This window comes from Chrysemys picta, chromosome 16 (assembly GCF_011386835.1).
Source record: "Chrysemys picta bellii isolate R12L10 chromosome 16, ASM1138683v2, whole genome shotgun sequence".
Taxonomy (NCBI): Eukaryota; Metazoa; Chordata; order Testudines; family Emydidae; genus Chrysemys; species Chrysemys picta.
In genome coordinates this window covers 15,170,282-15,182,759 of record NC_088806.1, presented here as the reverse complement: position 1 = coordinate 15,182,759, position 12,478 = coordinate 15,170,282, and the positions used below count along the sequence as shown (strand labels likewise).

Here is a 12,478-nt window from a genome sequence, read left to right as displayed (position 1 = left end):
CTGAGCATAGGCGTACAGGCTGTAACAAGATGTCCCATTGTAATTGAGGGCAGCCTGTGGTCCTAATCCCATTGAGAACAGTGGGTGATAGCTGCCATTCTGCAATATACCTATCTCATAGAACTGGAAAGGATCTTGAATCCAGTCCCTTGCCTTCACAGCAGGACCAACTACCACCCCTAACAGATTCCCCCCACTCGATCCCTAAATGGCCCCCTCAAGGATTGAGCTCATAACCCTAGGTTTAGAAAGCCAATGATCAAACCACTGAGCTATCCCTCCTTGTGAGTGTCTGGCAAAGAGCTGATTCTCCAGCCCTGGCTGTAGGAGCACGGCATAAAAACCTACACAGGAGAGACAAGAACAAATGTTATGAAGCATAATAGTAAACTGTGGCCCTTAGTCCTATGTGACTCTTTTCTAACACTGTCCCTTGCCCCAGATTGCTCAACGTTCACCTCTCTGCCAACCTCCATGGAGCTGAACAGTGGCTTGTAAAAGATGATCTGTTGACAAAAACTGTTCTGGCCCATCAGCCTCAGACCAATTTCAAACCCTTCCTATTAAACATTTATGGAAAGAAACCGAGCACGACTCGTACGGAGACTCCAAAGGGCGGCAAGTCCCATGTGAGGAGTTTCACGCCCAAAGGCCGCACCAGGACATTGTGCCCCAGCGCTAGCCCAGTACCCAACGCAGCCTGGTCACTGGACTACGAGATTAGGGCAGAATGGTGTTAATTTTCCTCTCATCCCCTGTCTCTTTGGCTCCATCACCCACTGAGGAGCCTGTGGACTCCCCAGCACCTGTCCTTCCTCTTCCGTGTGGACTGCCAAGTTGTTCTGCGGATGATAATATGCCAGCTTCTTAAAGGAACCGTGACGCTTTATCAGGCAGACAGAGCACAGAGGGGGAAGCAGCTGTGTTCCATCACTGGCTCCTTTGTCCTATTCTGGGATATGACTTTCTGGTGCATGTCTGTGCAGTTGATGTGAAATGAGCTGGCATCTCTGCCAGCGGAGGCCCTGGCAGTCACCGTCATGGCCCAGAACACTGATTTATGCCCCCAAAGCCACATTTCCCAAATTAGGATTAACACCCCCAAACCCCCCAGAGTTTAGAAAGTGTCCCCATGTGGCTGGCTGTCATCTTAGCTGAGCTGTTTGCTAATGCCAGCCAGGCCAGTGGCTGAGGCTCTGAATGCCGGTTGCCAGCCAGTATGCAGATTGGAGGCCGTCAGGCCAGCCGCTGAGCGACGATGACGTGAGCCACCCGCTTCAGTCTTGTTTAAAAATTAGCATCGATCCTGTTTAGAACAACAACAGCCGCGTTTCTGGTGCAGCTGGCTCCTGCCAGACAGAACTGGAGTTGAGTTGTTTAGCTCCTGGGGGGCGTTGTCAGCTTCGGCATAAAACAAGCCGCGTCGCAGAAAACCTCCCAGCATTAGGGCTACAAAGGCAAATTCTCAAATGACTCAAAGCCATGGTGGGGCAAGCCCTGTTCACATCTGTCATGTCCCTGTGCCAGATGTGGATAGGTCATAGAACTCGCTTCTACACCTCAGCTGTGTTCAGCATCAGATCCTTTAATGCTGTGCCAGGTATGGCTGAGGATTGCTTAAATAAGGTATTTTACACACAGTGAAGTCTAGTGGCTGAACTGTATAATACAGTGTCGCATTCCACTACATCTCCCCCTTTAAGTTCTACATGCCTACCATTTACAATATTTACATTATCATGCTGTCTCCGAAGCTCAGAATGTATCAGTTTGTTAAGGATCTCTAAATCGTACTGGGTTTTTTAATTACAGGACCCAAACACATAACATCTGGCTTGTCCGGTAGTTACAACAGCTGGCTGTGGTCCGTTTGGAATTCTTGAGTCATCTTCTTGTTTTGTGTCCGCCAGCTGTAGAATTTGCTCTGTGGATTGTTCTGTCTGAGGAGCAAACTAGATGTCAACAGTTTCTGTTGAACTCTCCACTGTTGGTCTCAATCGCATATGATCTGGGCAATGAATTATTTTTTTCATGACATCCTTTTTCTCCATCCGGTTTGACATAAACACGGTCACCAGGTTCTAGACCTGGCAGTTCTCTAAATGAGTGATGTCTGTTGTAAAAGTGTTTGTGGGCTTTTTGCTTTTTATCCAATTTGGCTTAATGTCTGGCCACTGTGGAGACAGATTCTTTTCCAAAGTTGGAACAGTACCTCTGAGTTGTCTTCCCATCAGGAGTTGTGCTGGACTATATCCAGTAGATTCTATTGGTGTTGATCTGTAACTCAGAAGAGCAAGGAGTGGATCTTTCTGCTGTAGGATTTTCTTGGTTGTCTGTACAGCTCTCCATTCACTACTAGTAATATGATCAATATCATATTTCCTTCTGAATGACATAAATTCTGCTGCGGTGAATCATGTTCCCTTGTCCATCACCAGTTATTCTCTAATACAGAAGTGAGCAAAAGTGCATTTCAGTTTCTCAATAACACTGTGACACGTTATGACTTTCAAGTACATTATTTCTATATAACTGAAAAAGTCCACAACGACCAGGTAATGATGTCCCCTGAATCTGCATAAATCTGCCGCTAGTCTCTTCCAAGATCTGGCTGGTACAGGTGTTCGTATACTGTAGGGTCCAGCATTGTCTCTCAAGCTGATTTGTACTGGATCTCCATTCAAAAGTCCAATATCATCAAATTCTCAATCAAGTTCTTCCGCCTTTCTTGCTAGGCCCATCATGGCCGCCACGCTGCGGCTGAAAAGGTTGTTGGTCTGTCATCCGTTCATCACATACACTCTGAATGCAAAGCTTTAGTCTTTGTAAGTTGTTTCTGTGGTGAACTGGCCCATCCAGGGCTAGTCAAAGCAGTGTGAGGTGACTTCAGCTCTGGGAGGGGTTCCCTTCTGAGATGACTGTGATGTCTGCTCCTGAGTCAATTTTAAAGTCAATAGTTTTGCCGGGAATATTTAGTTTCACTCTCCAGACAGGCTTTGTGTCATCACAAGTGAGAGATCCCAAAAACAAAGGCTCTGAATTGTGTGTAATATGAGGCAACTCCCTGACTACTTTGGTGCGGCAAACAGCTCCAAAATGTCCATATTTTATACATTTATTACACTGCACACCTCTGGCTGCACATGCATCATCTCTTGGGTTATGACTTTTTCCACATCTTATGCATGTAGGCTGGAATTTGTCCCTCTTAGCCTGGGAGTTCTCTACATGACTTTGAACACTCAGGTGTCTTGTTTACAGCTTCTAAGCTAGTTTTAGGTTTTTATGCTAATGAAATGCTTGCCTTAGGTCTCACCAGACAGGCCTCCCTTTGCCCCTCACGCTGGCCTGCCCCACAAGATACGGTGCCCACAGGCCTCTCTCCGCCCTGGCTCCTGGCAGCCACGTTGTGGGGCAGCACTGCCAGCCCATTCTGACAGCTTGACAAGAGTCCTGCGAGGGCTGGCGACTAATAACCCTCCTTTCTGCTGCCCATGCTGCACCTTGGGCCTCCCCGCTACCGACAACGGATGTGCTCTGGTGTGGAGGACTTGACCCACAGCCTGCTGAGTGAGCGGGTGACCCTGCCCTCCAGCCAGCTCTCGCACTCCTGGGCTGCCTTGGGCCCACGGGCATGGGGTGTGTCCTGCGTCTCGCACGTGGTGTGTGAGGGTAAATGACGACACTGGAACCAGGTGCTGGGTTCCCCTCTCTGTCTGTGCCAGCTCTTCCTGTCCTGTGTGCTGCAGGCCAGATGGGGCCTGCCACTCCGCTGTGGTGTCTGAAGCCAATTCCCAGATCCCCTGTTAGCCGTGGTCCCCCACTGGTCACTTTCCCAGCATAGGAGGGGCCGAGGAGATGAAGCCACCTCCCACTCTCTTCCCCAATCTCTGCACTCTGGGTCTCTGTGGCCTGGCACCTACCATCTAGCTATCTGCGTTGTGTGCTTGCTCTCTGGCTGCCAGCTGTGGCTGCTGGCACAACACGCTCCCCCTTCCCCTGGGGCTGGCACATTGCTGCCATGGCACTCCGGCTCAGCTGCCCCATGCCCTCCCCTTCAGCCCAATCCGCACAGCCTGAGCTCCAAGGCCTCTGCGTCCACCACAAATGCCTGTTTCTAATTGGCCCCCTGATTTATGGGTCACAGACAGGCCAGCAAAGGAAGGTGAGCGCGGAGCTGTCAGCAGGGTGCAGCGCTAGGGGTGCGTGTGGGGAGAGGCTCAGAGCCACCCACGGGGCAGTAGCACAGGGAGATGGGGCACCCGGGGTCGGCTGTGCCCATTGCCCTCTTCAGAGGAAGGCTGGTGCTCCAGAGAGCGGAACAGTTTAGCTACCCCTTGGGAGCATCGGGTGCCTGGTGCCGTCTAAGGAGAGCCCTTGGTAGGGGCCTCAGGAGGGGAGAGGGTGTCGCGGTGCTGCCCACGGGAGGGGCCTCAGGGGGGGAGAGGGTGTCGCGGCGCTGCCCACGGGAGGGGCCTCGGGGGGGAGGGGGTGTCACGGTGCTGCCCACGGGTGGGGCCTCGGGGGGAGAGGGTGTTGCGGCGTTGCCCACGGGAGGGGCCTCGGGGGGGAGGGGGTGTCGCGGCGCTGCCCACGGGAGGGGCCTCGGGGGGGAGAGGGTGTCGCGGTGCTGCTCACGGGAGGGGCCTCGGGGGGGAGAGGGTGTTGCGGTGCTGCCCACGGGAGGGGCCTCGGGGGGGAGAGGGTGTTGCGGTGCTGCCCACGGGAGGGGCCTCAGTGGAAGCTCCCTTGTGATGGGAGGGGCAGGTCTGTGTGGGGCGAGTTTGGGGCTGCTTGGGGAGTCTCACATTGCCATCCCAGAGGCAGAGTCTCTGGGGGGCTGGGATGGGTGGGCTTCTTACTGCAGCAGCCCTGCCACCAAACGGACGCTCCTGGGCCCATGGGGGAGCCTCATCAGACAGCGCAAGGTTCATACGGGCCTGGGTCTCTGCCCTCTCCCAGCGGGCCAGGCTGGCTCCTCGGGGCGGGGTGGGCACCATGACCGGATGAGGGGCATGGAGTTTGCTCTCTGCTGCCCATGTGGCACCTGCTGAGGGGCTGTTCAGAGGCTGTCGCCCTGCCATGGTGGGGCCGGCTGACCTGGGGGAGGGGGCGTGGGACAGGACGTGGTCCTTCAATAGCAGGGCTGGGTGTTTTCTGCCCTTGACGCAGGCCAGGAGAGCCGCTAACACCTGCTCTGGGCTTTTTCCCTTAAGTGACATCCGACCGCATCCCGCCAATCATCCGCCGAGGGCCGGCCAATCAGACACTGGCCGCAGATGCTACAGCCCAGCTGCAATGTCATGTGACCGGGAATCCGCTACCTAGCATCCAGTGGCTGAAAGACGGGCAGCAGGTTGTGGGCAGGGACCCCAGGGTCAGCCTGTTAGACAACGGGACTCTGCAGATCACAAACGTGCAGGTAAGCTGCTGCCGCTTTACTGGGCCTTTCAGTTTTGTCCTGGGATGTTCTGGTGATGCTCCAGTTGGACCGGAGACATTTTTTAACAGCCCCACGGCATGATGCAGGTACACTGGATTATTTAATCTGCTGTGTGCATTGGTCCACCTGGCATAGTACAGCTTTCCTGGCTGCGTTCTGCTTTAAATTGACTCCCCCTTCTTGGTAAGACCACCGTGCAGTTATTCGAAGAGGTGCCCTAGCAGGTCTCATGGTGCAGGTCCCTGAATCCCTGTGTGGCCGCAAAGTGCTTTATCCTCACTGCACGCGTGGCAGCTGAAGCACAGAGCCGGAGGGCCAGATTTTGATAGGTGTTCCGGGACCAGGCGAGGCAGATTGAAATCAGTGGGAGTTAGGCGCTTTGGAAAATCCCACTAGGCGCCTAAATACCTTCACAAATCTGGCCCTAAGTGACTTGCTCGAGGCCACGCAGTCTCTGGGGTAGAGCAGGGACTTGGGTGCAGGTCTCCTAAGTTGTGCGTGAGGGTCCAGACCGCTGGCCCAGCCGGCCTTGCCAACGCAAGCCACCAGGAGAGAAAGGAACGAGTGTAACAGACAGGAGCCGAATCGGGGGCGGGGGGCTGGGCCGGACATAGCGGGACAGCAGAAATGAAGGCAGGAATCCAGGAGCAGGAGGCCGAGGGAAAGGAGGGGACCCGTAAGGCAGGAAGTGAGCAGGGAGGTAGGTGGGAGCTAAGTTACAAAGAGCCCTGACAGCAAGGGCCAGGGGCTTCCCATGTGGGGATGCCAAGGGGGGTGAGCAGAGGACAGACTACCAGGTGCTTGGCTGGAAGGGAAGGGACTGCAGAAATCAAGGCAGCAGCAACACAGGCAGTGTTAGGAGCAGGAGCAGGAGGACGGGACAGCATGTCCCCCACCCAGCTGCTGGGCCAGGGGAGCCAAGCATCTCCCCGGGCTCTCCCCATTGCCCTGGCAGCCTGGCTCAGACACAGACAGGGGAGGGGGGCACGATGGGGACAGGCTGGGGCAGGGGGCTGGGCAATGAACCCTTCCACTCTTCTCCCCACACCTCCAAAAGCCCCTGGGATCCCCTCCCAAATTGACCTTGACGGCCACTGCATCCCACTGGCTTTTCCAGGCTCCCCTGGTCCCCCCGCTGGTGTGAGGTGCGAGGGACGGGTGTGGAGCTGGAGTGGGCAGGGAAATCCTGCCGCGGTGCCAGTGCTGCTGCCCCGGGCAGAGGCGGCTCTGGGAGAGGGGAGCCCCAGGGCTGAGCCGGGACAGGGTTGGAGGGCAGAGGGCAGGGTTGGAGCTGCGCCTAGTGCAGGAAGCCAGTGTGATGCCAGGGCTAGCCAGGTCTTGCTCCCTGCAGGGATGGGTTTGTTAGGTTGGCCTCTTGTAGTACGGGCTTATTGGACCCGATTCCCGATTGCCCTGCCCTTGTGCACCACGGGCGTGAAATGCTGCTGCTCCCATTGGGCAGCGTTTCACACCCGTGCACTAGTGTCCATGGCTGCCCAAGGGCAGGCAAGGGCAAAGCAGGTCCTATGTTCACCACAGCTTTGGAGGGTCACGTTTATTTCTAGTGACTGAGTACCTTGGTGTGCTGGGCGCTTACTCCTGGAATCGCTGGCTCGTTAGTTGCACTCAGCGTCACTGTTTGAACTGAATCAGGGTCGCGACCCGTCACTGCACTGGACCATAGCGGGCGGGAGGAGATGGAAGCTGCTTTACTGGAAGAGGAAGAAACATTGATTTCCTCACCTGTCTTGCCAGACTGCCACGCTCCTCAGTCAGCCAAAGGGAACGTGGGCTCAGAGCTTCCTGCAGTGGAGGAGTTTTGGTGTTGCTTAGCACTGCAAAGCGTGAGTGACATAAGAGCCCAAATCCCGTTGACTTTCAATGAGATTTACAATCTGAAATGGGCTGAAATTAGGTCAGTATAAACCCACAGCCCTGAGCGACCCAGTTAAACTGTCCTGACCCTGGAGTCCACCCAGCTAGGGCCTCTCTGTTGCAGCGTTTGATGTCTAGGCAAGCCCCAAGTCATTTTGAAAATGAGACTTACGCCTGGTCTACACCTAAAACTTTGGTCGGCCCAGCTACAAGAGTTTTGTGCCCTGAGCACCACAGGCAGGTAGCCCTCACCCTCAGTGTGGATGCCTCACCTCAGGTAGCCCTCACCTCGGTGCTTCCATTGATTTACCTGCGTCCATAGAAGAACCCCTTCCATCGATGTAGGAAGGATCTACAGCCCAGCGCTGCAGCGCATCCCTGTTAAGTGCAGAGCCATAGCGTGTGGTGTAGACATGCCCTCAGACTCCTAAGTCACTTAGGCCTTATAACACGAAGCTGAGCAACGCTTAAACACTTCTCAAAATCTGGCCCCAGGCCTAACTCCGTCCTAGTTGATTTAAACTAACCCAGGGTTAGACGTCCACCTAACCTTGCACCAGTTGGACTACATAAGCTTGAAATCACATCGGCACTTAAGGTGGTGCCGCTCTCCCGTGGAGACAAGGCCCCGCTCAGCTCTGGGGGCTTGGCCGTAAGGGATGGCACTTCCTCTGCGTGGGCAGCGTTTGAACTGAGGCAGTGGGCTGGGCGGGGGGAAAGGGAGAGCAGTGGGGTTTTTTTCCGTGTGTGCGCGAATTACGCAGCAGTAGAGTCTTAAAGTGTGTGTGCACATGTGGGGGTGGGGGTGCACACAAGCACACGTGTGTGTGAGCGTGTACACCTGTGTGTCCATGCATGCACCCATCGTTTATTTTTAAAGAGCAGATTTGGCGGGGGTGGTGGAGCAGAACGAAGAGCCCCGAGAACCCTTGGGAACAGCAGCTCTCTGCGGGGAGCGCTGGGGGCCCCTAGCAGGGGTGCAGGCTGGCTGACTGCCCTACTGGTTCCAGGCACTAAATGCCATTTGGGACCGGGCCTCATTCCAAAGAATGCCCTGCTCCCCATGGGTACTGAGTCCCCCGGCTGTGCACCACCTGATGTAGCCACATTGTGTTGCCACGCCCTCCCTCCCCCACCCTCATCTGTCTGTTAACCACACCTGTTGCAGCCTTCCCTACATTCAGATGGGGAGGGCAGGGTACCTGGTACCATGGGGCCCTGCTCACCTGACTGGAATGGGGCATTCAGCCATGATAACAGCAGTGAGCAGGCCGGCTCCTGTCTCCAGGAGGTGGGCGTCAGGCGCTATCTTGTGCAGGGCTGCTGGGTGGGCATGGCTGGGGTGCTGTGGGAGCTGCGGTCCTCCCCCTGGCCTGGAGTAGGCTAGGCGCGTCTGCAGCCTGGCGCGGCGGAGTCAGACGCGGCGCCGGGGTAAAGTGGAGGTTATTCATAAATTACTTATCAAAACACACAGCTCACGCTAAACAGTGCTTTAAAAATTGATGGCAGGCGTCAGCGGGGAGCGAACTATTTCACGTTCGCTTTGGGCCGCCGTTGTGTGCGAGTCAGGAGGTTAATGCATCTGCCGGCTCCCGGCGCACCTAATAGCATCGGTGGATAGCAGTTGTGGCTCTGTGCCCAGGAAGCAATGAGAGCTGTCAGGCGGCTAGCAGGGCTAGCATGAGTTAATGGTCCCCAGGGACGGCCACCTCCTCAGGCCATGCCGCTTCGTGGGGAAAAGTGGGGCAGCTCCTGCCACACGGACAGCCCCACCTGACGGGCGCGTTAAAGTGTCCCCCCTGCGCATGCTGCCCTCCTGTCCCCCAGGCCTGCTGCCTCCCCGGCCGGGCTCCCCTGACACTCTCTGCACAGCCTGTCTGCAGCCACCCTCTGCCCTGCTCAGAGGACATTGCCCCAGGCCTTGCTCTGCCAGTGGAGCTCCCCATACCCTGCAGCCCTCCTGGCTCCAGCAGTATGGAGTGTGCATGGCAGCGCCATGCGGTGGCATCCCGGTGAGAGCAGTGCCAGGGGATCACTGCGGATAGCAGGCTGGGCTGTGCCAGGCCCTGGCACCTCCAGCAGGCAGGCATTCCCTGAAACTCAGGCTGAGAAGTCCCTGGACACTGATGTGCCATTTATTGTCACTGGGATCTCGAAATGGCACAGCATTGCGGGAAGGGCTCAGAGACTGGTTCACTCCATCGCTGCGCTCAGCCCCGTGCCGCCCCAGGGAGCCTGCGGCTCTGACCCTCCCTGCCCAGCTCATGCTGTGCGTATGACAGCCCTCAGCCACGATCCATGAGCGTCACTCCCCGAGGCCCAGGCCCCTCTCGCTGACCCCCTGAGTTATACCCCCTGGCAGCCTTCTGCCCCTTGCGGGGCAGTGCAAGAGGGGCAGCAATGCCCAGACACACAGACCACCTGCCCTCCTGGAGCTGCTCCCATCTGAGCGGAAACCCGGCCAGGACCAGGCTCTGTTACACAGTTTGGGGTGGCTGTTGCAGTTTCGTCTCTCCCAAGGAAACGTGCACCCGGCCGCCGATCCGGCCGGTGGAAACTCAGCTCCTCTCATGGAGACCCGGATGCCTTCCCCAGAGAACTCCTCCCCAGGCTGCAGCCTGGCTGGCACCGAGGGCATGGCGGGCGGGGGGGTGGATGTCAGCAATCCCGGCACTACAAAGGGACCCAAGAACGGAGCCTCGTGCACAGCACCCTCTGGGTGTGCAGACGGTGTCCCATCCCGGCCAGGGACTCACCCATGGCAGCTGCACTACTCACTGGCTCCCCTTTGTGTGCGCAGGTGATGGACTCTGGGCTGTACGTCTGTGTCGCTACCAGCTCAACGGGGGAGACAACATGGAGTGGGGCCCTGGCGGTGCAAGGTCAGTAACGGACCGGTTCAGCTGGGCCCTGCAATGTCGGGGCAGGTCAGGGGGCTGGGAGCAGGGAGTGGGGGTGAGTGGGCCAGACACACCCAGTAGCTGCGCTAGGGGCAGGTTGGGGGATGGGAGCAGGGAGTGGGGGCGAGTGGCCCAGACACACCCAGTAGCTGCACTAGGGGCAGGTCGGGGGATGGGAGCAGGGAGTGGGGGCGAGGGGGGGCCCAGACACACACAGTAGCTGCGCTAGGGGCAGGTTGGGGGATGGGAGCAGGGAGTGGGGGCGAGTGGCCCAGACACACCCAATAGCTGCGCTAGGGGCAGGTCGGGGGATGGGAGCAGGGACTGGGGGCGAGGGGGGGCCCAGACACACCCAATAGCTGCGCTAGGGGCAGGTCGGGGGATGGGAGCAGGGAGTGGGGGCGAGTGGCCCAGACACACCCAGTAGCTGCACTAGGGGCAGGTCCGGGGCTGGGAGCAGGGAGTGGGGGCGAGTGGCCCAGACACACACAGTAGCTGCGCTAGGGGTAGGTCAGGGGGCTGGGAGCAGGGAGTGGGGGCGAGTGGCCCAGACACACACAGTAGCTGCGCTAGGGGTAGGTCAGGGGGCTGGGAGCAGGGAGTGGGGGCGAGTGGCCCAGACACACACAGTAGCTGCACTAGGGGTAGGTCAGGGGGCTGGGAGCAGGGAGTGGGGGCGAGTGGCCCAGACACACACAGTAGCTGCGCTAGGGGTAGGTCAGGGGGCTGGGAGCAGGGAGTGGGGGCGAGTGGCCCAGACACACACAGTAGCTGCACTAGGGGCAGGTCAGGGGGCTGGGAGCAGGGAGTGGGGGCGAGTGGCCCAGACACACCCAGTAGCTGCGCTAGGGGCAGGTCAGGGGGCTGGGAGCAGGGAGTGGGGGCGAGTGGGGGCCCAGACACACCCAGTAGCTGCGTTAGCAGCGGCTCAGGGCAGGAGCTGGTCCCTGCTGGTTACACCGGGCGGGAAGGTGCTTGTTTGGCTGGACGCAGGAGCAATGCGGGAGGCTCGCTGGCCTGTGCTGTGAGGGAGCTCAGACAGGATGAGCAATTGGCTCTAACCCCTTTGGTCAATGCCCATGGGCCTCCCTGGGCCTGCCTAGGCCTGCAGCTGTCACTGTGGGTGCCTTGCCTGTGCATGGCTCAGAGTCGCTCACGGGAGAGCTTAGCGCTGGCCTTGCTTGGCGAGCTGCATCCCCTGCACGGGACAGCCGGCAGGGCAGGTATCTGCCACACGGGGTCCCTGTTCTGCGGGCCCTAGAAGGTGGGGGGTCGGTCTGCACGTGGCCGCGGCCGCCTGGCCCCTGCGAGCCAAGCGCCTGGACCGAACCCGAGCCTTCGGGCTCAGTTGTTATGGCTGGGGCAGGAACTGTCTGTTCTCCAAGACAGGTTTTTTGAGGAGCAAACAGGCCGCTCAGTGAGCAAACCCGGGGAGCTCCAGGTCTACAGACATAGGCACCGCATCCCTCCAGAGCTTTGGACCCAGCGCCAACATCCCACCGCCATTGCTGCACGTGCCACTCACTGACATGAGTTACAGTCACGCCGGCTTCCCCTGCTCCCCAACCCCAGGCACACCCTCTGGGTGGGCATCTGTACTGCTGTTCCAGCAGCCCCTAGCCTGCAGCTGTGCTCAGATCATAGGTGCCAACTTTCCCCGGCGCTGGTGGGTGCTCGCGCTGCCCCGCCCCGACTCCACACTTTCCCTGCCCCTGCCCCGCCCCCATGGCAACCCCTTCCCCAAAGTCCCCGCCCCAACTCCACCCTCTCCCTGCCCCTATTGGACCCCTTCCCCAAATCCCTGCCCCAGCCCCACCTCTTCCCCAAGCGCTCCACGTTCCCCCTCCTCCCCCCTCTCTCCCAGCCGCGCGAAACAGCTGTTTCGCGGCGCAAGCGCTCGGAGCTAGGGGGAAAACGCGGGCACGCAGCGCACTCAGGGGAGGAGCGGAGGGGGAGGTGAGCTGGGCGGGGAGCAGGCAGGGAGCTGCCGGTGGGTGCAGAGCACCCACCAATTTTTCCCCATGGCTGCTCCAGCCCCGGAGCACCCGCAGAGTCGGCGCCAATGGTTCAGATGGGTGTAAAGTCTCCTCCACTCCAGGAAGCTCTGAGCCCACGTTCCCTTTGGCTCCTCCTGGGACACATCACCGAGCGCTGGCGAGGGAGTGGGCCCTGCCCGTGTGCTGAACTTCAAGAGCAGAACTGCAGTGCTAGTGCTGCATGGGGATGGACTGCTGGTGAGCCGCGCTGCACTGGAAGGCCT

The 12,478-nt window shown here is 58.4% G+C and overlaps 1 protein-coding gene across 1 annotated transcript in view; it reads left to right on the top strand.

Annotated features, from left to right (window-relative positions):
* Positions 1–12,478, top strand: part of ROBO3 (roundabout guidance receptor 3) — a 224,128-nt gene that overhangs the window by 196,061 nt on the left and 15,589 nt on the right. The window contains 3 exon segments of the mRNA XM_065570415.1: positions 5,217–5,422; positions 10,119–10,200; positions 12,083–12,174. Coding sequence (XP_065426487.1) covers positions 5,217–5,422; positions 10,119–10,200; positions 12,083–12,174 — 380 coding nt within the window.